Source organism: Magnolia sinica, chromosome 10, assembly GCF_029962835.1.
Source record: "Magnolia sinica isolate HGM2019 chromosome 10, MsV1, whole genome shotgun sequence".
In the NCBI taxonomy this organism is placed as follows: Eukaryota; Viridiplantae; Streptophyta; class Magnoliopsida; order Magnoliales; family Magnoliaceae; genus Magnolia; species Magnolia sinica.
In genome coordinates this window covers 88,121,552-88,148,055 of record NC_080582.1, presented here as the reverse complement: position 1 = coordinate 88,148,055, position 26,504 = coordinate 88,121,552, and the positions used below count along the sequence as shown (strand labels likewise).

General features: G+C 41.3%; 3 protein-coding genes across 5 annotated transcripts; 2 read left to right on the top strand and 1 right to left on the bottom strand.

Annotated features, from left to right (window-relative positions):
- Positions 1-997: 997 nt before the first annotated feature.
- Positions 998-7,910, bottom strand: LOC131217679 (uncharacterized). Of its 2 annotated transcripts, XM_058212643.1 has the most exons (10): positions 7,738-7,903; positions 7,203-7,332; positions 6,861-7,116; positions 6,604-6,666; positions 6,162-6,201; positions 3,923-3,987; positions 2,404-2,520; positions 2,202-2,330; positions 1,414-1,485; positions 998-1,294 (listed from the first exon to the last, which is right to left on the bottom strand). In XM_058212643.1, exons 2-9 carry the CDS (start codon positions 7,298-7,300, stop codon positions 1,417-1,419), a joined length of 837 nt encoding a protein of 278 aa, XP_058068626.1. In that variant the 5' UTR covers positions 7,301-7,332; positions 7,738-7,903; the 3' UTR covers positions 998-1,294; positions 1,414-1,416. The 2 variants fall into 2 exon arrangements, 1 of the variants encoding a protein (XP_058068626.1); XR_009157285.1 differs by having other exon boundaries at positions 1,414-2,330; positions 7,738-7,910.
- A 3,739-nt stretch (positions 7,911-11,649) lies between these two features.
- LOC131257595 (heavy metal-associated isoprenylated plant protein 45-like) lies at positions 11,650-13,545 on the top strand. 2 transcript variants are annotated; one of them, XM_058258378.1, is made up of 3 exons: positions 11,650-11,695; positions 11,801-11,876; positions 13,133-13,545. In XM_058258378.1, the coding sequence occupies exons 1-3, from the start codon at positions 11,690-11,692 to the stop codon at positions 13,414-13,416; spliced, it is 366 nt and encodes a 121-aa protein (XP_058114361.1). In that variant the 5' UTR covers positions 11,650-11,689; the 3' UTR covers positions 13,417-13,545. The 2 variants fall into 2 exon arrangements, with proteins under 2 accessions (XP_058114361.1, XP_058114360.1); XM_058258377.1 differs by having other exon boundaries at positions 11,651-11,695; positions 13,130-13,545.
- A 672-nt stretch (positions 13,546-14,217) lies between these two features.
- Positions 14,218-17,981, top strand: LOC131217678 (pentatricopeptide repeat-containing protein At4g31070, mitochondrial). The gene is made up of 2 exons (XM_058212642.1): positions 14,218-16,281; positions 17,383-17,981. Exon 1 carries the CDS (start codon positions 14,236-14,238, stop codon positions 16,042-16,044), a length of 1,809 nt encoding a protein of 602 aa, XP_058068625.1. The 5' UTR covers positions 14,218-14,235; the 3' UTR covers positions 16,045-16,281; positions 17,383-17,981.
- Positions 17,982-26,504: the final 8,523 nt, after the last annotated feature.

Sequence of the window (26,504 nt, the reverse complement as noted above, 5' to 3'; positions counted from 1 at the left end):
TTTATAAGCCCCACTGTGTTTGTGAACATTAAGAATTCTAAAACTTTGAATTGGTGGCCAATATAGAAATGGTTAAGAAAGCAAGCACAGCAATGGTTCACCCATGAAAGGTCAAAATGTTCCATCGCAAGGAACTTCCAATCTCTCTCTCTCTCTCTCTCTCTCTCTCTCTCTCTCTCTCTTTTTATTTTTTGGGTCGCGTGGGCTGTTGACAATGAATCCCATCATCTCAACATCTGGATCATTAAGGACAACAACATTATTATCATTCTCAATCCTTGGTTTTGTAGAAAAACAATTGCACACAATTGATACTAGAAAAGCAAAATCACAAAAGAAAACAGCAAAATAATAACAAGAGATAACATGCATGGAGATTTTAAGTGGTTTGACAATTTGCCTATGTTGATGGGGCACAACAAGAGCTTTTTTTTTATTCACTAAAACGAGAATCGATACAAGGGTCATATCTCTCTCATTGGCTCAAGTACAAAAGGTATAAGGGAGATTCACCCCTCTCTACATGTGTACATGGTCGGATCTACAGAGGCAGAGTCTCGTGCTTGGGATTGATTCTGAAGTAGCACATTCTCAAAAGCACTCAATAGCTGAAGTTGATTCTACAAATGCTATCAAATGGGCTTCTCTGACAGGCTCTTCTTGGTTGAATGTCTCATTCTCAAATACGAGTCAGGTGAATGAGATTTCTTGCTCTGGGTTGCATATTGCTCTCCAGGATGCAAGAAGCCTCTGAAAATGGTATAAACTGCCTCCATGAAAATATATAATAACCACCATGTGCTGGTTGTGATGTGGGCCAGACCTTCATATGGATGCATGGATAGTCATCATGACCTCAAGACGGTGGGCCAAAAAGAAGCTCATTCACAAAAATATCACTAACAATAGTTAAATACAACAATGAATTCCAAAAGCTATCTTTACAGTATTCATCAAAAACAAAAACAAAACAAACAAAAAAGAAAGACAAAAGATCTTTACAGTAAAAGTAATACAACTTTTAACTTCTAATATTCCAATGTTTAACATAAGTCAAGTCTGTCAGAGCTCTCGTCTTGGCAAGAAGTATAAAGTATAAACACACATTATCAGAATACAAAAAGCAAATGCCAAGATAGAACAGCTTCCATATTTGATCAAATAAAATAGAAGACCCGACATTGATGATGGTGGGCAACCATTGTAGTGGAGGCGGAAGTCTTGGGTTCCGGTCAATAAATTTGCATTTCATGTTTAGTAATGTAAGCCATAATGAAGATAACCAGAAGAGTACCTGCAAACATACCAAAATAAAAAATAAAAAATTCAGTGTCACTCATCCTAATATGCTTCAGCTCTGGTAGATTGCATGTGAGAAAGAAAACATTAGTAAAGGAAGGGAGATCAGCCCACCAGTTACTGCACACGCATTGTTTTAATGATCTCGGAATGGTTTTGGAGGTATCTTTTCGACCTTATATCAGCCTGCATTTTCAAAATGTAAAAAAGAAGGCCAAGGAAGGCCACAGGAAGAAAATTCATATACTTCTCGTCATTTGCTATCAATAAAATGAACTTAATGCATCTGATTTTAATGTTTATGAGTGACAAAAAATACAAGCAAATTAGGTAAGCATTATCATTTATGGCCAATGCCATGGCAGCCAAGTTTTAAATCATAGAAGTACATTGTGTCAAGAAGAAATCAAGGAGGCCATTCTATACACAACACACATTAGGAACAGTAAGGTCAAATGAATTTGTCGAGAAGAAAAGATTGAAAATAGAATACTAAGAGCAGGCAATGACTGATGCTCTCCAGTCACTCCGCCTTTAGGAAGAGTTTCGGCTATTTCATTTGCCTCCTGGAAAATCAAATCCTCAAATTCCACATTAAATGGGGCGATTAAAATAAGCAGATCGTTCCAAAAATAAGCCTCCAATCAATTTCTCATTGATGAGAGCACTGACAAGTATAAACACCCATTTTGGGTGGAAGGGAAAAAGAAGACCCACCTGCTGTTTGCATTATTTGAGCGGCTGCAAATATACAGTGGATTGGTTCTCTAAGCAGAACCAATCCCAATTTGCAGGTACTTCCAAAAGGCCCTCAATCACTAAACTAGAATTTGAAAAAGTTCAAACTGAAATAGGACAGACTTGTGTGTTATGTGAGCACAAAAGAAAGCAATAAACCTTACTTGCCGGATTGGCTCTGGTACACGGTATTTACAGCACATTTTAACAATCTTGACAGCTGCATTGAGAGATATACGATGTCCAATCGATATGAATATTGGTTTTGAAGAACCTTGAGTAGATCGCATTGCCTGCACAAAATTTTGCAATTCAAAACAAAACCACATGCTGTATAGTTAACCAGCCTAAGCTGAATTCTCTTACCGCTCCCCATATGCGCCCAGAGTTCCCAATCAAAGTGATCAGATCCTTGGCACAATTTTCTTTTGCTTCCAGAAGTTGTTTCACTCCAGATTGAGTAAGACCATCCACATGATGCAGCTGACAGAAATTAAATTATAACTTTGTAATGACTTCATGAAAGGGAAATGATTAAAAAAAATGCACAACACCCATTTTGCAACACAGACAATGGCACGATTAATGTCCATAACAACTGAAGAAACATGCGATTTATCAATGTTATAGAAATGAATTAAATTATATTAACTCCTAGAGGGTTAAAAACATTAGCAATTTCTTCGAGTACAATATTTCTCAAACTACTTTAGACACAAACATGTTTCCACAGTCTAGACATGGTCACAATGCGTCGAAACATAACAGAAAAATAGACAAATAATGCCTTCAAGAAGCCAAATTTCATTAGCAAATGGTATTTTGCTGATCTTCTTGAAAAATTGTCAAAATCTCCTCCCCTCCCTCCCTCCCTCCCACTAAGAAAACAGAGATTAATTGTGCATGGAAACTTTCATATGCTTGGCAATGGATAGAAATAGGAAGGACCCTCCCATAGAACCAGGGACTGACTGTTAACTTGGAAGTACTGCTAGCTGACCATAACTAATGGAAACTGCTGGAGTGGGCAGTTCCTTCAGAAATAGCAAAGGGGATGTGATGATGGAGTTCTCAGGGCCAACGGGCTTTGGGATTCATACCTCGCAGAGGGTATGACTCTTTCTTCATGGCTTAAGAATGGGCGGAGCAGCGAGGTTTGATGCTGTTAATTATGAAGGAGATTCCAGAAACATGATTGCATGGGCTAAGGAGGGTGAGGCTCCATGGAGATTGGCCAACATCCTCGAAGAATCACACTACCGCTATGTTGATAATTGAATTCTCACACGTCAGTCACTCTGCAAATGATAGGGTGGTCAGCCTGGCCAAGGAGGGGTTACCCGGAATTTTTTTTGGATCTCAGATGGTGGATACAAGGCCTCGCCGTGGATAGGCTTCCATATGCCCAATAGTGTTGGCTTGTAGTCATCTGTACATCATCCATGTAGTATTGTCCCAGTTGTTGTGTGTCTTTTTTTTTTAGTTTTTTGCCCCCTCTCTTTCTTTTTAAATAGTGATCTCACTTATAAAATAAAATAATTGAAACTGCTAGAGGAATATACTCACAAGTTGTGGAGTGTCTATAGCTATGCTTGAACTTGTACTTCTGGGTGTCCTTAACCCAAAGTCTCTTTGTTTTTGTTGTTATTTCCATGTTGTTAACATATTTCAACTTCTGGTCATCATTATTGGAAGAGGAAGGATGTACGGTTTGGCTAACGTCAGACAGCCCAAACGAGGCATTTAGGGCAATTAGAGAAAATTGCAAGTATGCTAAGAATTGATGATAATCATCTGCAATCTTAAACCGATAGTATATGCATACATAATGTGTCCATGTCTGTGTTTATCAATTGAACATGAAAATAATAAAAGTATAACTCACATTCTTGCCTATCCCAATGGTTGGAAGATTGGCCATAACACCAAGATGACAAGCTAAACCACAACCTACAATGGTTTCTATGTTAGTACTTCCCATCATGAAGCATGGAGCAAATTTTTTTTTTTTTTTGAAAGATGATGAATATTATTAGGTAACAGCCAAAAGAAAAAAGACAAACACACAAACAGAAGAACAAACAAAAAAAGAATGCACAGGAGCAACAAAGCTCACAACCCAACCCACAAGAATCAAGGAGCCCACTCCTTGATGAACTGAAACGCTTTACAAAGAACCCCACAAACAGAACCGTTCTTATCTTCAAAGCAACAGTTGTTTCCATCAGACCAGATGACCCACAAAGCGGCAAAAACAACAGAAAATCAATCACCACAAAAGTTAAATAACAACACAATCTAGATGCAATTTATCTCCCATACTTGCTATCAGAGTTTCCAAGTTGTGTCCTAGCAAACTCTAAATTATATTTCGTTCGCCATTGGTTGAACTGTGAGGGATAGGATGACAACGGAGCCATAGGAGCCATAGGAGGACAGAGAGAGACTAGAACTGTCAAAAGTCCAATAAGACTCAAACAAAATCAGAACTGGTCTCTTTGAGCATGCAGTCTGTAAACAAGGAGAATGTCAATGTGATCCCACTTAACAATTTTGGGCTCCACTCTAGTTGAAATATGAACACCTTTCCTAATCCGAGGGGGAGAGAGATAAGTACCATCAAAACTCCAAGGCGACTAAAACAAAATCAGAACCGGCCTCCTAGTGCATGCACTGTTGTAACCTAAGAGAATGTCACTGTAATCCAATCAACAGTTTTGAACTCAATTTTAGTTGAAATATGAATACGTTTCTGAAACAGACTGGCAAGCCTGTGAGAAAATTTCGGCAAATAAAAGAAAAGGAGTTGCCATTAGCCAAGAATTCTCAAATTCCAACAGAGGCTAGAGAACAATGGAATCAGATGATTTTGAGTGATTTTCAATTGACTTTGAACAACTCCAAATATTGTGGTTTGGTGTCCTAAGAACTCTGGATAAGGGCCTCAGTGATAGGGAAGGAAGGTACTAGAGCCTAGGCACCCTTCTCCACCATGGTAAATGCATTTTCTACTTTGTGGGAGAATGAATTTCCTAGAATATGAGTACTGGATTATAGAAAAAGGAGATAAAAATGCAAGTGAAATAGTAAACTAAGCAGATAGGATGCAGCGATTCAGTTGGTCAACTCTGTCATCTTCAGTGTCTTAAGCTCTACAACAGGGGGGTTCTCGTCCTTCCCCCCTTGATTGGGCTGAACATAGTAGCCTCAGAAAGCAAGGGAGAACTCCCTTTTGCAGTTACCGGAGCCATTGCTCAAAACCCTAGATTGAGGTCTTAAATCCTACTACCATTCTCCCTTTTCTCTACTACTCTCTTTATTTTAGATCCCTTGATTTTCTCTCTTATGGCAGGTAATAGCCTTGAGTGGGAGTTGTTTTCTGGTTGGAAATAGGGATGCTAAAGATTTTGGGTTATTCAGGGAAAGAAGACAACAATTGGCAGTTCCTAATAGGATGGAAGAGAATGAGAAGATTACACTAGTTCTTTAGGAAATGAGTTATAATGACTAAAAGGGTGGAGATTTCAAAAAGACCGTTGCTGAAAATGAGGAAATAATATTTCCACAGGTCGCAGAACCAACTTTTTGGAGGGCTGAAATATGATATCCACCCTGATAGCAGAAACAAGGAAATTATATTTCCACCAGCTAGATTTTTTGTTTTTTTTTTTTTCCTTTTTGAAATATGGGCCAGTCTTTGATAAGTTTAGGGCCCTATGATCACAACTCAATTTAAATTCCTGGAGCTTCCTAGGGTCTTGATTTAAAATAAATTGGGTATTAAGTGGGCGATTTATGTTGGGATTTGGATGTTCGCAAAAGTCTGATCCTGTATAATTTAATTCCTGCAAAATCAGAGCCATAGATCAAATCCATTGCTGCTCAGCTCAAGTTGATTAGGTAATCTAGACGACAGATTAAGTGGGGTGTCTACAGCTCCCTAATCCAAATGAGAGTCTTTAAACTGAGAAATCAAAGATAAATTAGTCATCTGTTGAACACAAGGGCAAACACAGTACTTCCTAAACATCAATCATGTTGCCTAGTTCTTGTCTGAGAGAACACGTTGCATGCACATATATTATAAATGGATTTTAGAATATATTTTTTCCAAGAAAACTTGCCTCGAGGATGCAGTAATCCATTCCCATCAACCATCAATAGCTGTTGACATTCACAAAAGAGCCGTATTTTAGGCAGCTACCAGATAGGTAAAATCACGATGCAAAAAAAAATCTAAAAGATAAATTTCCAGGCATGTGGCTTTTCATGATACAGTGAAGATGTATCCATCATGTAACAAAATTTCCTTTGAACAAAGGCATTAAATACAAACTCTCCCTTTCTCATGCACCAATCTCGATCTGTTGACTATGATGGCTAATGTGAAGCTTCTCCCCATCAAGGGACGAAGAAGAGTATAGCTAGAATTCCAGACATGACAATCAAAGAGGTGGTCCCAAATTCCCAATAACATAGAACATAACTACACTAGATATCCGAATTCACAACTTCAAATGGCTAATTAAAATCAATAGGTACATCCTGTTAAATACAAGGAATCACCTGGGGATAGAAAGGATGAGAATCTCGCTTCATCTTTTCCAACAGGCCTAAAAGAACTGGAGCCTAAGAAATTGGGAGCAAGAGCATTCATCAAAACCACAAAACGAACACTATAAACAATATCAACGATACATCAATAATACAAAAGTGAAACTCTTCACGACATTCTTATGGGAATCAAACAACTTGATGCTGCTCAATATTCCAGAAAACAACTTTCTATTCAAGTATACTAAATAGAAGTCGGAAGCTTGGACCTCTCTGAAGGCAAGGAAGCCAGGTATATATGGAACTTGAAGTTGGACAACACTGAAATCATCATGGACAACATCGAGGCTATCCAGGTCCAAAATTACAAGTGCACCACACGCCATACAAGGGTCGTCCTTTGAGAAGCTCAAATCAACCCCTCCAACATATCGTAGTTTCTCTCCTTTGACTGATTCTTCCAAGGATATAGACCATGTAAAATCATCTTCCACAACTACTCTCCTCTTGAGCGAATCTTGTTCTCTGAAAGTGAAAACCACACAACTCATTGATGTAAAAGAATTCAGGATATGTAAATAAATTCTTTCGACTAAAGATTGAAAACATACTCAATCCAATCACACTGATCAGACGAAAGATTTGTCTTGTTTATTTGCAAGAAAGGGTCTCCCATCCCATGTAATTGTACAAGGAGTCTGTATATCATGCAATCATAATCATGTGATTGCTTGAAGAAACCTGCAAACAAAGGATGACCAGCTGATGAAATTCCAATATCCCAAGTTCCCAATAGAAGATAGTAACTTAGAAAGTACCAAAAACCCAAGTGCCCCAATAGTAGTCTTAGCACAAGATAGAAATAAAAATCAATCTCACCATCCTATGCCTTTGCTACACAACCGAAAAAGACATTGTATCATAGCCCAAGTTGAAAAAGGCCAAACCCAACATGCAATGCTTTAAGTTAAAGTCAGTTTAATAGATTATAATTAGAAATAAATTCAAAGCACTCTTCATAACAGTGAAATTGGAGATATTTGATCTTTTACGGTTTTGAAAGAATGAGTTTTCCCTATCGAGAATTTCTCCGATTTTTCTTTATTCCATTAAAAAAAATTAATTTTTTTATGAGAAATGGATAACCTTTTCTGGCGAATTTTTGTTTTCAAATTTGGAGATGAAGAATTTCTGTTTTCTAGCTGGATGCAAGGGGTGATTCGGTGCAACAGACGTTTGCGAGATTCGCCAAGTCATCAGGTGAGGAGCCCATGGACAACTCTGCTCAAGAATCGTGCTAGTCTCCTCATCAGGTGGACACGCACCCATGATAGGATTTGGCGGACGTGGATTGCCTGCGACCCCAACCGTTATGTTTGTGAGAAATCCACCCCGTTCATCCGTTTTTCCACCTCATGTTAGGACATGATCTAAAAAACTAAAACAGATCTAAAAGTAAAGTGGGCCACACAACAGGAAACAGTGGGAATTGATTGCTCACCGTTGAAACATTCGAGGCTAATATTTTCGTATTTTCAGTTCATCGTGGGAATGACCTTGTGAACTCAGGGAGCGGATTGCGTGAGACCCGGATCCACCTAGGGCGAATGGGAACCCTTACTATGGAGCTTACAATGATATAAATGATATATGTGCCTTACATCCACACCGTCCAACCGTTTTAAAAGCTTATTTTAGGCCACGATTCCAAAAATGGAGAGATATAAATCTTATGTGGACCATACCACATGAAACAGCAGTGATTGAATCCCCACCATTAAAAACTTCGTGTGGGCCACTGGAATGTTTATTTTCCAGACCACACAAATATCAAGAGATTTGGATTTGCTTCATTTTTTTTTTAAATTATACGCTAAAATGAGCTTTCAATACAGATGAACAGTATAGATTTAGTCACATACATCACGGTGGCCCCACTGTCAGGGGTCTCACCTAATCCGCTCCCGTAAACTCATACCTTTGATGGCATATAAACATAACAGTAGACCCGAGAAGGTTTTCAAGTAGGCAATCCTCTCACCGCTTTTTTCATGTAATGTGTCTCAATTGAGTTTTGGATCTACTTTAATTTTGAATCTCACTAACATAACCGTGGGCCCCACCTAACTTCCGCCTGGACCTTCCAACCATTGTGGGTCGCAGGCAATCCGCGTCTGGACTTGGTGGTTAGAAAATAAAAAGACTACCGGTCCATATCTGATATGTATGTGTGGTCCAGCTGATAAATGGGCCAATCCATGCCGACAAAATAAAAAGATGAGCAGACCAGAGGGCATGCTCGATCTCGCACGTGCCACAAATCAACGTGTGAATCTCGAAAGCTTAATATAGAGGAAGCAGGCAACCGTGAAGCGTGATCAAATCTACCGTTTAAAATCAAAATGGCTTAACAGCCAACAGTCAACTGTAAACGTGTGGAAGCGTGTTGGGTAGGATTGTCTGGAGCCGCCCTGGCCTCGCCCAGGACGTGCAGCCCTAACCGTAGGGCCCACCTTGATGTATTTATTTTATACCCACGCGCGTCCATCCATTTTTGGACGGGGATTAGCTACTGATTGGTTCAGTAGCGAGGCCCCACCATGATCTTCGTGTGTCCATATTGTTCATTCATTTGGAGAGATCATTTTAGGGCATAAGCCATTGAATGACTTGGGTCTAAAGCTCAAGTGAACCAGATAAATAAGTTTTCTATCAACCTGATATTTGTGTCTTCCCTTCACATATAGATTGGATATTAAATAAACATCAAAATAAGGCCTAAGAAGGTTTCAAATGTGGGTGTCATAGTCCCCGTTGTTTTCTGTGGTGGGGTTCACCTGAGCTTTGGATCAACATTATTTTTTGGCTCGTATCCTAAAATAGTCTCTCTAAATGGATAAATAGTGTGTATAAAACACAGATCATGGCGGGGCTCACAACCTGGTAACGTCACTTCAACAGTGAGATCAGTAGTTGTCTCCCATTTTTCAACATCATTTTAGGCAATTATCTGAAAATAAAGCCGATTCAATCCTTAGGTAGACCATACCATATAGGAATTAGTGATGATTGATCATTAATGAGCCACATAAGTATAAGTTTTGGATCGAGCTTATATTTATTTTTTCCTTTGTATTTGAAGTATATGACCTTATCATTAGATTGGATGGAAAATAAATATTATGATGGGCATTAGAAAGTTTTAATGATAAGATGCTTAATAATCATTGTTCCCTATAAAACAGTCCACATGAGATTTGAATCTTTTTCATCTTTGAGCTCTGCCCTAAAATGACTTGGCAAAATGAACAACAACATGAATATAAAATAAATCCATCAAGGTGGGCCCTATGGTCAGGGCTGCACCATCTTGGGTGAGGCTAGCAACACCTAAGATTATTTAATAGAAATTTCTTTAAGCTCGTGATGCGCCCCCAACCCAAACTAATAGTGCAGATGGAGAAGTTCCACCCAGTCAATGCAAGGTCCAGGACCCTATTTATCACCTCTACATTTCAATAGTTACATTAAAAAAATAAAAATTTTAATTTCTATTAATAATTATGTAAGATAATATTAATTGCTATTAAAATTTAAATAGTAATTTAGAAGAATATTAATTTATACTAATAAATTATTTTGATCTAAATTAACTATTAAATATTTTAAAAAACAGGCCGGGCTGGCTTAAGCTCAACCTCCACAGACAAAGCCCAGGTTTGGTTGATAAAAGAGCTTGGGCCGACCCTTGGGCCACTTATCCAGCTTGGCTCATTGACAACCCTGGTTGATCTGATGAGGCAGGCTGTTGGTGGCTTTTCTTTACAACCGTCCATTTTACTCATCCGCACGTGGCCAAATGTAGACGTCATAGGGACCACCACCTAGTGGGTGGCTAATAAGAAAAAGTGCTCAGCGGTCCAACTTCAAAAGTAGAAGTGATCACACGCACTCCACTTGTCAATCTAACATGTTCTTGGTTCATCTAAGGTGGTCCCTACAGAAACCGGGGAAATAACTGTAAGAACTATATGATGGGCCCTGTTGATCAAATGTCTGGATTGTCCTAATCATTGGATAATGTGATTGGGTGTACTAGCGGGCCCTGCTAAGTTGTGATACATTCAGAAATTCGTGTAAGGAGTGGATTGCTACAACTGTGATGGTAATTCGTGTGGAGCCTTAGGAGAAGAGTTTTGATGGGTTTCAAACTCCTCACCCTTCTAGCCTATATTAACAAGGCTGGATCTCCACATCGTATCTTCTCTGAAGGGTGTAAGGAGATGAAGATTTTAGCATTAAACCTATGGCGTCCCAACAAAATACGCCAGTGCACAGCAAGGTCTTTTGGAAATTTTGCATTAAAAAAAACCAACAATAACCATTAAGAGAAATCAGGCCGGTCCACTCATCAATTGACATAAAGAAGAAGAATAAGAAGTAGAAATTGCCAAGGATACAGGTCCACTACACATGAGTGGACCGCACTGATATTTGCTTATGCATCTCTCCAGTGGGTGGACCACTTCATGCACTGCTCAGATGTCCCACACATTTTCCAGGCTGGCACGTGTGCTGAGTGTAAAGGTGCAAGTAGGTTGGGTGGCTAATGATCCGCCCACACTGCCGAAGGCCTAATCTATTTTGCTGATGTTCTAAGTATGTCGTCTCAGCCACGTGCATGTATACATCATCACTGCAATATTCCATCAATCGCATGCCTCAAGTAATAATGACAATTATAATGAATCCTCCACCATTTTAACAAGTGGGGTGTCATGTTTCATTCATCCAGACCGTTGATATTATGTTACCCAGTACAGATGGGGGCTGAGCTAAAAATCTCCAGATTTGAAGATCAAAACCACCTTATACTTATCTTATTTTAGGGACCGTCGCTGTATTTTTTCTTGACTGGCTATATTTATATGCAAATGATAAAAGAAAAGGGCTTTATGATTCCTCATCATGAAAATACATCATTTCATTCCCATTTTATTATTTGAATTTTCCTCAACCACTCCTCTCGTACTACTATAAAAGCCAACCAGCACATTCCACAACACTGCCAACATCTTCGCCTTTTCTTTTAAATCTGATGGAGGTTGTGTTCTTCTCTCATTTCTCTTCTTTCGATTTTTCGTTATTGCATATAAACATAAAAAGGATATTATTATATTTGTTTGTGACAATAGATGTGAACGTGTAGGTGGTGGAGTTGAAGGTACGGCTACATTGCAAGGCCTGTGAGAAGTCCGTACGTAAGGCGTTGTGCAAGCTCAAAGGTACGTGAACATCCATCCACATGCATGCGTAGCTCATGTTTCTCCAAGCACTGTAAGTTACAGTGCACCTAGTTGCACTGGGACACTTTACACTTAAGACGGTTGAACCCCCATGTTTGGTTCTGCTCATTGGCCATGGTCAAACCCACATTTTATGGGTTTGACAAATTTTAATCTTGGAATGGACGGTCAATGTTGTTTACACAAAAGAGGTCCAATCAACAATTTCATCCGTCTATTTTAAGCCCATTGTAGATTTCTTATAATTCCAAGGAATTATTTTTGTTAGGTAACTATAGCCATGCCATGCCTTTGTTCGTGGACTTACAAGAGTTTCGACATGAACTCATGGGTTCAAGTAACCATTGGGGTGAAATCCTATTGTGGTGTGAGTGTGTGTGGAGTGTGAGCACATGTGTTAAATAAATGATTAAAAAAACCATGTCATCCAAATGGCTACGGAAAAATCAATGACTATTTGGATCCAATCCGTATTTTTTTGCATGGTAGTGAACAGTTGAGGTCTAATATTGATCCGACTATCCAAGTGAATTGATGCAACTATAGGAGCAGTATAACTTATACTGTTATGAGAGCATTAGAGCATTTCTCTCTATTATTATGATTAGAATTATTATTACTTTGTTAGACATTCAACATTCTGCCCCTTTAATTATGGCCCCAATGTGCTAGATCCAAACCATTCACGTGATAGGAGTGGTGGGGGATGTCCAGTGGGCCAAGAATGAAAAGTTTTGGAAGTCCAATGAATGATCCCCATTCTAAAGAAAAAGACTTATTGAAGGTTAGGATCATGCTAGTACAACATATCAATGGCAGGGGTCACTGGATTAATGGTCCGGATCTCTTTTAAACATGCTGCATATGCATGGATATTGTTGGATTTTAAGTAAAAGCACAAGTGAATAACACCATAACATACATGTGCAGATGGTGTTAAGGTCTAATCGGTAGATATCTAAAAATGAGTTCATTTCATTTTAATTAATACTAATTATATGTGTTTGATTGCACAAAATATATAAATTTTGCACTAAATTAGACTAATTAATTATAAAACATCATCAAAGTTCATGATATCTGCTGCAACCAAACATAGTAGAGATTGCATTTCATGTATTAGAAATGAAAATCTCTGACATGTGAGAAAAACTCATTTTTAAGCATAGACCAAAGAGGGCCTAAGTTTTTTATTTTTATTTTTTATTTTGTGGAAACTGATGATTTTGCAGCAGGGGTTACTTGCGTGGAGATGGATGTAATGATGAACAAGATAACGGTCTTGGGTTACATTGATAGGAAGGCGGTTGTAAAAGCTGTCCGAAAGACGGGCCGTCGAGCAGAGGCATGGGCATCTTGTGGTCAGGACCCAAGTGATTTTGTTGGTGATTTTCCTAAAAAACCTTTCAAGAGCAGTTCCAGGAATTTTGAATCATGGGTGAGGGTTCTTAAAAACCGTGGAATAAAACTATTGGAAGGGAAAGGGTTCAATCCTGTTGGTGGTCCCACGTTCTACTAAAATCTTAGTCATTGATGAAATGATTCTGTGTAAGTAGTTAGAATGAGTATTGAAACTTGTAATCAGGTCCCCGCTATTTGAATATGTAATGCTGCTGTGTGTTTGTGATATGGACATCTATCCATAAAGCCTTTCGTGCTGCAATCTACACCATTCATCTGGAAAATGGGAACACTGAGTTTAGTGATGCCCTGATGTGGTGAGATTTGATTGATCTAGCCCAAGTCGGATGTGGGCCCAGTATACATGCTGGACCAAACCACTTTCAAATATACTTTGCATGGACCGGGCTTGCAGAGTTGGTAGACCTGTCAAAACTCTGCAGGCCCCACAATGGTGTATGTGTTTTATCCACACTATCAATTCATTCCGCTAGATCAAGTGTACCGCACTAAAAAATGAGGCAGATCCAAAGCTCAAGTGTACTACACCCAAAAATGAAGCAGATCCGAAGCTCAAGTGTACCACACCATAGGAAGTAGTGGAGACGATGAAACCCACGGTTGAAACCTTCTTAAGGCCACCATGATATTTATTTACCATCCAACTTGTTTATAATGTCAAACATACATAGACGAAGGGAAGACACAAATATCAGCTTGAGCCAAAACTTCCATGTCTCCGGGAAGTTTTCAACCATAGGTGTTCAATCCCCACCGCTTCCTATAGTATGGACGGAGTGGATGTTACCTGAAAAATACGGTGGGCCCCACAGAGCTCGGGTGTATCCACATAGGGGCCCACGAAACAACATTCCAGGTAACTAAAAAGTTGGAATTGGGACCGTCTCTTCCCGCCTTTGTAACAGTCTCAACGGCAATGCAAAAAATACCTATAAGATGCTTCACAGGAACTGCAGCCCCTTCCCTTTCATCCACAAGCGCAAAAATCAAACACCTGGTTTCCAATGGCCTCTTTGAAGAGGCCCTCAGATTCTACAAACACCTCCACTCTTCTGGAATCCATGGTAACCCCTCCTACCTTCCTTCCCTCCTCAAAGCATCCTCTTCTGCTCAATTCCTGCCTTTCGGCTTCCAACTCCATTGCATCCTCCTCAAAACTGGTCACTCGGTTGATTCCGTGACGGCGAATTCCCTCCTTTCCATGTATTCAAAATGTTCTCTCGTCAATTCGGCATGCCGGGTATTCGATACAATGCCTATGAGAGACTCGGTAGCATGGAATTCAATGATCATGTGCTATACGCGAAATGGGTATTTTTCCGAATCAGTTGAGACGTTCAAGGAAATGCTTTACTTGGGTTTGGGGCCACATCCCGAGCTGATTGGGAGCGTTGTATCGGCTTGTGGCTGGATGGGCAATTTGAGCTTGGGAAGGGAAATCCATGCTCGCATTGTCTGTACTGGAATGTTCGAGATTTCTGTGCTTCTGGCAACTGCTCTTGTTGACATGTACTCCAGGTGTCATGATGTGCACACTGCTTTGGAAGTATTCAAGAGGATGCTGGAGAGAAATGTGGTTTCTTGGACTGTGCTGATTGCAGGGTGTGTGGTGAATGGGAGTTATGAAATGTCACTTAATGCCTTTTGCGCAATGCAGGTCGAGAATGTTAAACCAAACAGGGTAACTTTAATTACAGTTTTGCCATCCTGTGCTGAGTTGGGAGCTTTGAAATGTGGGAAAGAAATTCACGGGTATGCCTTCCGCCATGGGTTTGAGACGGAACCTCATGTGGATGCAGCTTTGATAGACATGTATAGCAAATCAGGAGCATCAAGAAAGGCTTCGTTTATTTTTGAACGAGCTGCTAGAAGAGATGTTGTCGTGTGGAGTTCAATCATTGGAAGCTATTCTCGGAGTGGAGATAGCGTCCTTGCCATGAATCTTTTCCATCAGATGCGGATGGAGGGCATAGAACCAAACTCTATAACTATACTCGCGGTTCTTGTGGCTTGCATTGGCCTATCATCGGTAAGTCACGGGCAAGGAATCCATGGCTATGTTGTAAAGTCTGGCTTGGATTCAGATGTCTTTGTTGGCAATTCTCTTATAGATATGTATTCAAAATGTGGATGCCTCAATGCTTCACATCAAGTCTTTGAAGAGATGCCTGTGAGAGATCCTGTGTCATGGAGTGCTATGATCTCCAGCTATGGCCTTCATGGTTTTGGCACTGACGCGTTGCAACTCTTCCATGAGATGCAAGAAGAAGGAATTAAGCCCGATCAGATTATGTTGCTTGCTGTTTTATCAGCATGCAACCATGCTGGCCTTGTCAACGAAGGGCAGAAACTCTTTGACCATTTCATTCGAGATCAAGGCATTAGCCTGAGTGTGGAGCACTACGCCTGTTACATTGATCTTCTTGGGCGTTCTGGCAAGGTTGAAGATGCCTGTGAGGTCGTAAGCTGTATGCCCATGAAAGCAAGCCCGAGCATTTGGGGTTGTTTGGTTTCTGCCTGCAGGGTCCACGGCAAATTTGAGGTGGCGTTGAAGCTGGCACGTCAGCTTATTGATTCAGAACCAGAGAATGCAGCAAACTATACGTTGCTTTCGATGATATATGCAGAGAGTGGTAACTGGGCTGGTGTGGAGGAGGTAAGGAGAGTAATGAGAGAAAGAGGACTAAAGAAGAGCTCTGGATACAGTCGAATTCAGATCAAGTAGTTCATAGCTAGCGCATTTTATTGAATTGATTTGTCAATTGTCAATACCAAGATCTTTTGAAGTAGTTGTCAAGGAACAATCTGTTATTCCCCAAAGCCTCCTTTGGATTCACCATGACAAGATGACAATGACATCATGCAACGGCCACCAAAGGAATGAGGCATTCCCTTGGACAATGCTTAAGAAGCCTATGATTGCAGTGAAGCTCTGCTGACGCCATATTCTACTGACCAATGGGTGAGAGGATTTCATACACTCGAATCTGGGAAGCATACAGATATTTATACTTGCTGCATCTATCTCATCATCATCTAAGCCTTATCCCAATTATTTGGGATCGGCTTGCTACATCTGTCTACTTGAAGCATATTTTAATGATTCTAACACCAAATCTTCAAAATACAAGAAATGGGTTTCTCCAATTCACCTATTTTAATGGGTCTAAAGAATCGAAATACACTGAAAAGTGAAATGCAAGTGAGAGCTTTTTTAAGTATTCCAAACTCAGGTACTGATTTGGAACCTGAGATAAGCATGGCCATTCCCCCTTCCTTTGAAGAATCTGCATAGGAGAAAATTCTGCTATGAGTAAAATTTTCAAACCCCAATTACTGCATATGAAACGGAAAAAGAACAGGAAGATTTCAGACCAAAACACTTCCTCACTTTTGAGGAAGAGGTGGCATCTGTATTTATCTTGTTTTAAGATTGAAATTTCATTTACGCTGCATTTGGTCATGATATTCAGTGCAACCAAATGCAGCCTTACCAACTAAAGGGAATCATTGTGCATAAGGACTCTGATATAAGAAAACTATACTTTTACTGTGAAATCGTGGGATCTCCCGAAAAGTAGCTTCTCCATATATTGTCACTATGAAGCAATATTGCAACTGGTAAAATTCCTTCATGGCTGATAAAGGGGAAAATTTGCAATCTGAATGCTACACCATGAAGCATTGTTTAAACTGGTAAAATTCCTTCATTGAAGATAAAGAGGGTAATAAACTCTCAAATCCTGCAACCCTCTCGGAAACAGAACCCTTTGAATGGCTGAAGAAGTTAAAATCCTTTCAACAGGTTGTGAATTTGACTCTTGAGGTTACGAGATAGTGCCTCAAAACTTCCCCTCCAAAGCTTCGATGCTATGAAGATGTTATTCACTGACAATTATTCAGAGTTCCTTCTGAACCTTAATGGGGTGAAGCAACAGCTGCTTCGAGGAGTTAAATATTGAAATGCCAGAGAGAGATTCTGCTGATGGTGGAACATAGATTTGATCTTCTTTCTTCTTCTTCTTTTTTTTTCCAGGGGGATCCAATGTTTCCATTTGCTCAGTGGCCTTGCAGGATCCAACATAACCTGAAACAAGGATTACCACAATGAATCCAGCTCAAAAGTCAAGCTGGTTTGTGCATGCCTTCTCTCGAGTAGAAGTTGTACAGCTATGGTGGTGAACCGGGCTTCTAGAAGTTTGCGATTCTTGGCTCTCTGCATGTGTGTCCAACTCCAACGTGCACATCAGCGTCCAAGTTCCACAGACCAGAGCACACTTCTCCAATTCTTTGACAACAGTAAATTGAAATGTCGTCAGAGGTAAGAAAGAAGAGGGATTCTTGAGAAGATTTAGAGAAAGCAGATGAAGAGTAAGATGGAGATATCCAAATCATGGGATAAAACTCATTCTTATTGGATCACCTTATGTTTAATTGTGGCTGCCAACCATCCATTTTAACTGTCCATTTGATGGGCACTAACTTGATGTTTCGGTTCATCCGAACATGATTCTCATGATACAGTCCACAATGGGGCCCATGATTTGGATGATGTGGACAGTTGATTGACAAACATGTATGGCACATGTACAGTAATAATACATTCTTGAAATTTCTCTGTGAAAATTAGCATAGGTGTTGTTATGGATGTGGTTTGTCTGCTGACCTGAGTGTTAGAGCTGTTATATCTGCTAAAGAATACTAGCTTAAAGAGCTTGGAAGCTCAGATTAGGTGGTTTAAACATCATCAAATTGAGATTGTGAAAAGAAGGGAAAATGGCTGGTAACTGCTTATCAGTGGGGAATTGCGGCAAGTCTGCTGACCAGCAAGTTATTTCTTAGTCTACTGGTTGGGACATGCGTACGGATGATCAGAGCTGTTCAAGGGAGGGAGTTTTGATATTACATGGTGGAAACTCCTGTATATTCCATTAAGAATGACCAAACTACAGAAAAATGCTCACACCCAACTGGTTGTATTTCCAACTAGTTGGAGCGTAGGGTCTACCATGGTGTTTGTATAACATCTGGCCTTGTCCCACCATGAAAATGGAATGCCCCAAAAATCAGGTTGATCCAACTATTGTATGCACATGCCCCATGTGAAGGTAGTTTTTTTGGGTGGTGGTTCATTGCTTTCTTTAGTCTGCCTCACCTGATGTTAGGATCGACCTGATTTTTTGGGCATCCCATTTTTATGGTGGGGGCAACTTTGCTGGACAGTCGAGATGTCGTACAAACACCATGGTGGGCCCCACACGCCAACTAATTGGACGTACAATTTGAGCATTTCTCCAAATTATATTCAAGGTTTATGCCTATAGATTTATGCTGACATGGATAAACATCTAATTACTAAGGTATTCAACCTCTAATCTACTCCTATCCTCTTAGCAATCCTGGCCATTCAATCTATGGACAGATAAAATCCTAGAATAGGTTTACATTGAAGTCGTTTGTGTTTTTTATTTTATTTTATTTTAAAAGGGCTACGATTGCAGAAAATGAGAATCATCTCATCCATGGCCTATCCATGGGGGGCCTACCTTGCAGTGGGTATTACTTTGGTCACATGGCCCAGCTGTGGGGAAAAGGTTTGGCTGGTGACCCCTAACACCAGTCAGTTAGCTGGTGTCAAAGCTCGTGGTGTGGTCCACTTGAGCTTTGGATCTGCCACATTTTTGGGCTCATGGCCTAAGATGAGCTGGAAAAATGGACTTACGGCGTGGATAAAACACATATATCTTGGTGGGGCCCACAGAGCTTTGACACCAGCTAGACGGCTGGTGTTGGGGTCACCAGCCAATCTGCATCCTAGCTGTGTACTGCAATTTCACTTCAATGGTCCAAGAATTACCTATTATTTACCTTCCTCTTCTTTTATTTTTATTCATTTTTCACCTCCCCAGTGAGCATTTTCACCTTTAACAAATATTAATGGTTGAAATGCATCCCTGGTAGTTCAGTTGAGTGCTTTTGTATGAGAACCCACCATGGATGGTTGTCTCCGGAAGTGAGTATAGAGATTCAGGCGAGAAAAAGAGCCATTTTCGTCCCACAGAAGCATTATCTTTGGAGTCCGGATCCTCAGTTATTAGGCAAACAGGGACTCCCTGATTGCCTAATGCTCATTGGTCCACGTCACCACTCACTTAAAACAAAAAACTAAAAGAAAAAACCGGACTCCAAAATATTATTTTAAAAAAACGAAAAAAAAAAAAAAAACAGAAAAAGAAAATGGAAGATAAAACCTGCGTCCCTCCACTCTCACTCATTGCTTCTTCCTCAATCCTCTCCACACTTCTTCACATCTCTCTCTCTCCCTCCCACTCTCACTCATTGCTTCTTCCTCAATCCACTCCACACTTCTTCACATCTCTCTCTCTCTCCCTCTCACTGCATTTGGCTAAACAAGGAAAGCTCTCTCTCTCAAAGGAATTAGGAATGAAGTACTTTTGTGGTAAGTAAAATGCTCTTCTTCTTCTTATTTGCACGTATGCCAAAATCCAAGTATTAAACTGGTCCGATTATAAGGCCCGTTTGTTTCTCCATTGTAAATGTAAATGGTAGTGTAAAATTAGTTTTCACCAATAGAGAAGGAAATTACCATTTTTAATTACCCCAAAATTGGATGTAATGCTAGTAATCGGACAAGAATTGTATTTCATTAAATATGTAGGGCCCACCATAATTTATGTGTATGATCCACGATGTCCATCCGTTTTACTAATTCATTTTAGGGCATTAGACCAAAAATGAAGCATATCCAAAGCTCAAATGGACCACACCACAGAAACAAGTGAAACAATGACGTATACAATTGAAAGCTGAAACTTGGATCAGAGCTCACAAGGATGTGCATCTATCATCCAACCAGTTCATAAGCTCACACAAAGATGGATGAAGGGTAAACACATATATCAGCTTGATCCAAAACTTCTATCGCCCTAAGAAGGTTTCAACGGTCTATGTTCAATTCCCCTGTTTCCCGTGGTGTGGTCCATTTGTAAAATAAATGGCCGGCAGCGTGGATTAGACACATACATAACGGTGATCCCTGCAGATATTACTCCTCTTGCATTTTAATTTCTCAATTTTAGTGTCGAGCAATCCAAACAACTATAGCCGTCAACGTCACACGAAAACATCAATATATAATCCTAAACCTGACTCCCACGGCTGGTCTGGGCCCAAAATTTGAGCCCATTTAAAAATTGGGCTTGGTTTAGTGTCAGAGTTTGTCAGGCCGGATGGCCCATCTATGAGTTCAAGGGCATTTTGGTCTAGATCATGCATGACTGGTACACTTAAGGGGTGTTTGGATTGTAAGTTATTTGGATAAGCAGGACTATCACAGAAAGTATAGTAGTAGAGAGCAACTAGATATAAAAACAAGTGTGAATTCACCTTCGGACAAAAGCTAGTTGTCTTTCAAATTCTCAACACCAGTGTTCACATTCAACTGTATCTTTTCCCTTCTCAATTTCTTTCTAGGTGCAGTATTGTAATCAGGCAAATCAAAAGGTACACTGAGGGAGAACTGATCATCAATAGCCCTTTAATTGTTGTAGCCAATTCAGTTTCATTAAAGGTATAAATCCCCCCGTCAACATTTAATTGGAAATGTGAAGGAAACCATATAATATCCTTAAGTGTAACCACATCACATTATCATACAACCATATCATATCCTCAGGTGCAAACTCATCACGTAGTCCATCAATCGTATCACAGTCTCAAGTGGATATATATACCTCATCACGCTATCAGACAACCATATCATATCCTTGATAATGTGAAACACTTTATGAATTGTGTGATGAGGTTGCACTTGAGGATATGATATGATTATGTGACAGTATGATGTGGTGGATCCACTTGATAATGTGATACAGTTGATAGACTATATGGTGAGGTTGCACTTGAGCATATGATATAGTTGCGTGATAGTGTGATGTGGTTCCACTTGAGAATGTTAAACACTTAATGAATTGTGTGATGAGATTACACTTGAGGATATGATATAGTTATGTGACAATATGATGTGGTGGATCCACTTGAGAATGTCATACGGTTGATAAATTATAAAATGAGGTTGCACTTGAGGATATGATATAGTTGTGTGAGTGTGAAGTAATTTCACTTATAAAAGTGATATGATTGTTTATTTTGGTGAAGATTATAGTTTCTTTTTCTATTTTTAATTTTCAATCTTCATTCATTTAAAACCCTCAAAAGAAAGAACAAAAGAAATTAACAAAAAGTTTTTTTTTTTTTTAAAGTACTTCATTCCTAATTCCTTTGAGAGAGAGAAAGCTTTCCTTGTTTAGCCAAATACAATGAGAGGGAGTGATGGAGAGAGATGTGAAGAAGTGTGGAGTGTATCGAGGAAGAAGCAATGAGTAAGAGTGGGAAGGAGAGATAGAGATGTGAAGAAGTGTGGAGAGGATTGAAGAAGAAGCAACAAGTGTGAGTGGAGGGACGCAAGTTTTTTATTCCGTTTTTTTTTCTGTTTTTTTTCCTTCTTAATCCTTTTTTTAATAATATTTTGGAGTCTGATTTTTCTTTTAATTTTTAATTTTTTAAAGTGAGTGGTGACGTGGACCAATGAGCATTAGGCAATCAGGGAGTTCCTGTTTGCATAATAACAGAGGATCGGACTCTTATCTTTGGGATGTTGATTCGTCATGTCTACTTCACCCAAAAAGGCCTTTCCCTGTTTGCTATTTTACCCTCTACCAACTTCAAAATTACACCATGATCAATCTTACACGTGCTACACGTGTAATTCCTTAAGCGTTGAAACTAAGCCTGGCCCATCCCTTGGTGGCGCCATCCAAATCATCAGTTTGTATTCTTTTGGGAAGGTGGGGCTGACTTGTTGGATGGATTAGTCATGCGGGGCGAAATGATACCTTTTGTTGATGCAAAAATCTTACATGTCCCTCCGCCGACCTATTACTTGCACACGAGGAAAACAAAGGAAACCCTGGCTAGAGCCGGGGACCCTCCGATGCCAAAGTCAGGGCTAGGACCGTTTGAAAGGGTTTAAGGGACAACTTTTTTGCATACCTTTCATCTTGGAGGTCTACTGTATTTATAGGAAGCGGAGGATCCCGTTGTGTCAGGATTCTCTTCCTGATATCTTGGAGATTCGGTGTCAATCCGTTTCTGGACTCCAACCGATCCCGAGATCTTCGAGATCGAGAATCCTTTTATTAGATTTTCGGCAATGTATTTCACTTGATACCGTTTCTATCTTGCTCGGATCGGTCCGGGCCAACTCTACTGATGAGCGAGTCTTTGCCTGCTGTAAAGGGTAGGGCTACTTGCCTACTGTCGGATGAGATGAGACTGATTCGTAATCAGTGTACTTTCTTTAATCCGATAGTCGACTCTATAACTGACCTAAAGATAGGTTGGTTTTATGGTCGGTCGGGTGGCTTCTGAGCATTCGGCCTTAGTCGGCCTTTTCGGATATTGTTGCCTCATTTGCTAAGTCAACTTTATGCATCTCGTATACTTTGCCTTATAGCTCTGGACTTCGTAAGTCTCGGTCGGGATTCATTTCCCACAATCCAAGCTAAGTCCCTCTAGGCTTTTGACGTGCTTGCCTCGGTCGGGCTTGTTGCCTCGGGGTCCCGGGTGATGTCAGTAGAGTTGATCCATTCCATAGCCGAGTCTCTGGACTTGTTCTATTTTTTCCCCAACAGTAAGCCCCCTTTACTCTTTGCGTCAACTATGTTGACGCTAAGGAGTAAAGAGTTGTTGAGTCGGCTTGAACTGGGGTCGACGTTATGATGGAACATTTAATGCTCGCAGGAGTCAAGCGTTGTCCAGAATATGCGTCAGTTCGTTGATCAAGGCCGCACGAGTGGGAAGCCATCAGAACGTTCTTTCAGCTTATGAGCGCTAGATGCGTGGCGAAGGTGGCATTTGCGTCATCCGGAGTGGGCCACATGTCGGGCGGGGGAGTCGAAGTGGTCGTCGACTTAACTCCTCCTTAAATGCCATTGTCACGTGACAGGGCTATAAAAGGGGGAGCGAGACGCTCCTCTCCCATTTTTGCGCGTGCATTTTCCTCTTCCCCAATTTCCATTTTCACTGATTTTGCACTCTCCGCCATTTTCGTTTCCAATTTCTGCTTCCACGTCAGTCTCCTTCTCGCTATCTCCGGTGAGTTTTTAACTGTCTCAATCCTTTTCGCTTTCAATTTCAATGGCAATGCAAGGTTCCCAGATCCCCCCGGGAGGGAGCTTCCGGTGACGAGGGTGAAGCGAGGCGTCTCTGGAATATTTCGGAATCACCTTCACTGCTGGCGCTAATGCAGCTTCCAGTATTCCGAAAGGGTGGCTGGAATTTTTATGGAGTACCGTGCTTCGGCAGGTCCCTCTGGCAGAGGGGCATCGTTGGCGACTGCCCCTGGCATACCCAATCCTCCTGGGGAGAAAACGGAAGAAGACGCTGAGGCGGCTGAAGGGGCCAGTGATTCGTTCCCTGCCAGGAGATCGATAACTACCGCTGAGTCGGTGGCTGAGGGAGGGGAGGCTGGAGATGAGCTCCCATTCCCTCAGTTTTAATTGACGCAGATCTGGACAGGATCTGGGTCCGGTACCATGTCCCAAACTCGGTCATCATTCGCCTCCCTCTTCCGAACGAATTACCCGACTGCCCTCCTGTCGGGATGGCTGCTATCTTCCAAGTTACTTTGCAATGTGGCTTGCGTTTGCTCCTTTAGGGGATTGCTCGAGATTTGCTTTCCCGACTCCGGATAGCACCTGGGCAGATAATTCCGAACGAGTGGAGGAACTTATTCGGATGCTCAGTGTTTTGGGCTCAGATGGAGCAGCCTCCACTGACTATCAACGAGTTTCTTTATTTGCTCCAAGTACGGCCGAACTGCAACAGCCCTGCTGATACTTTTTGTACGTTTGACGGAATAAGGGCGGTCCTTTGATAACCGACCCTCCTACCTCCAACAAGCATTGGAGAGATAGATGATTCTGGGTGCGTGGCCGATGGGAGACTGCCGAGCCAGCGCTCATCGAATCTCGTGTTCCTCGGGTGTTCTCCCAAGCAGGTGACTCGGCGTCTGCTCTTTTCTCTACCTTCTCACACTGTTACATTTTTTAGTCTGACTGAATGCGTTTTGCAAATATCCTCGATCGAAGGCCGAAACTCAGAGTTGGCGCTTTACCTCGGATTAAAGATCTAAAGGCGCTAAGTCTAGAACAGCGGTCTTGGAAGAGACTTCTTCAACCAGAGCATCTTTTTTATTCGGGTTTGGACTCAACTTTGACATGTACTTTTTGGCGGTCCTGTTATATTCATTTTGAATTTTATTCAATTCGTCTTGCTTTTGATGCAGAGATGGCCGAGGCCCAACCTTTCCTCCGTCCATCTTCCAAGATGAAGGCCCCTCCGAAGTCAGAGCCTCGGCCTCCAAAGAAGCCGAAGACGGTTTCGAAGGCTAAGGGGCAAGCTGCCACGACCATCCCAACCATGATAGTCCCCGACATAGAAAAAAGGGTGGAAGTGGCGGACGCGGTGGCACCCGAGTCCTAGGTGGCTCCTGAGCTATGACCTGTTACAGAGTAGGTTTCGGAGTAGAGGGAGGAGCAGAGGAGAGATGAGTCTTCAGGAGGGGAGATGACTCAACAGGAGATGTCAGCCTTCCAACGGGGCGGTGAAGGACATGGTCCCCTGGGCGATTTTCCATAGGAGCGAAAAGGACTTCGCTATCCTCTTTGAAGCTCCCTCGATGCAGACTCTCTCTCATATAGCGAAGATGCTTCTCGAAGTAAGAACTGAACTTTGCCCTTGTTCTGTTGATTTCTTCAAACTTGTTCTGACCTTGTGTTTTTCTCTTGCAGTTCGCCCCTTGTGCGCTTAGGCCTGGCTCAAATCTGACCAATGCTCAGAAACGAGCAGGGGATGCGGAAGCACAACTTGTTGCTGCCGTGACTTGACTCAATATAATGACTGGCGACTTAGGGCTTGCCAGGAAGGCCACTAAGGAAGACAAAGCCGAGAGTGCTCGTTTGGCCTCGCAATTGAAAGAGGCTCAAGAGGAGAGTCGGTAGAATCGCCAGGCTCATCTTTCCTCCGAAGATAAGTTGACTCGGCTCAAGACCGAGACTAAGGTTGCCCTTGAGCATGCCAAGGCTCAGGCTGTAGAGGCCTTTCTTGGGTCTCGAGAGTACTTGGAGGAGCGGGACCGCTTGTATTAGGATCGTTACATTAAGTGTATAGACCTGATGAAGCAGTCCTTCCCTGACCTTGATCTCTCGGGATTTAATGAAGGTGGCTCTGGGTCTGAAGGTCTGAAGGCCAAGGCTGCTGGGTCTGCTGACGCGGCGGCTGATCTCGAGGTTGCTTCCGAGGCTGTTCCTGAGGTGGCGCCAGAGGTTGGTCCGAGCGACGGCAGCAGGTGAAGCCGATCCACCTCCTGAGTTAGCTCCTGGTGAGCCTTGAAGCCGATTTTAGATTGCAAAGCGTGCCAAGTACTTTAAACACACCAAGTTTTAAGCACTTCAGGCACACTAAGCTTTAGCCGGATTCGAGAGCATTTGCTACCAAGAGGGGACATCGTGTGTCTCAGCCGACTCTTCTTCACATGTGTCCTTGTCATTTTGTCGATGTAATTCCAAAGTAGGGACTAGTGTAATTTGATGTAAAACTTGCATTGATGAATGAATATATTGATCTTCATATTCTTTTGGTTCAGTTTACATTTTTCCATTGCTTGCTCGTCTGACAAATGAATGCAATTAATTGTCCGACGGCTGACCTACGGATAGTAGATTTTTAGATGCTTGGCATTCCAAGGATGAGGGAGTAATTGCCCAGTTAGGTCTTCCAACCAATACGTCCCAGGTCAGATGGTGCTCGATACAACATAGGGTCCTTCCCAATTAGGTCCCAGTGTGCTTGTGCCAACCTCTTTTATGTTCAGGAACGTTTTTCAGAGGACCATGTCCCTCACTCAGAATCGTCTAACCTTGACTCGGGCATTGTAGAACCGAGTTACTTGTCGTTGTTGAGCCATTGTCCTTAGCCGAGCCCTTTTCTCTTTGTTCTTCCAAAAGGTCGAGTCCGAGAGCTAGCAGTTCTTCGTTGTCTCGTTCATTAAACGAGCTGACCCGGGCTGAAGGTAGTCCGATCTCGATCGGGGTGACGGCTTCC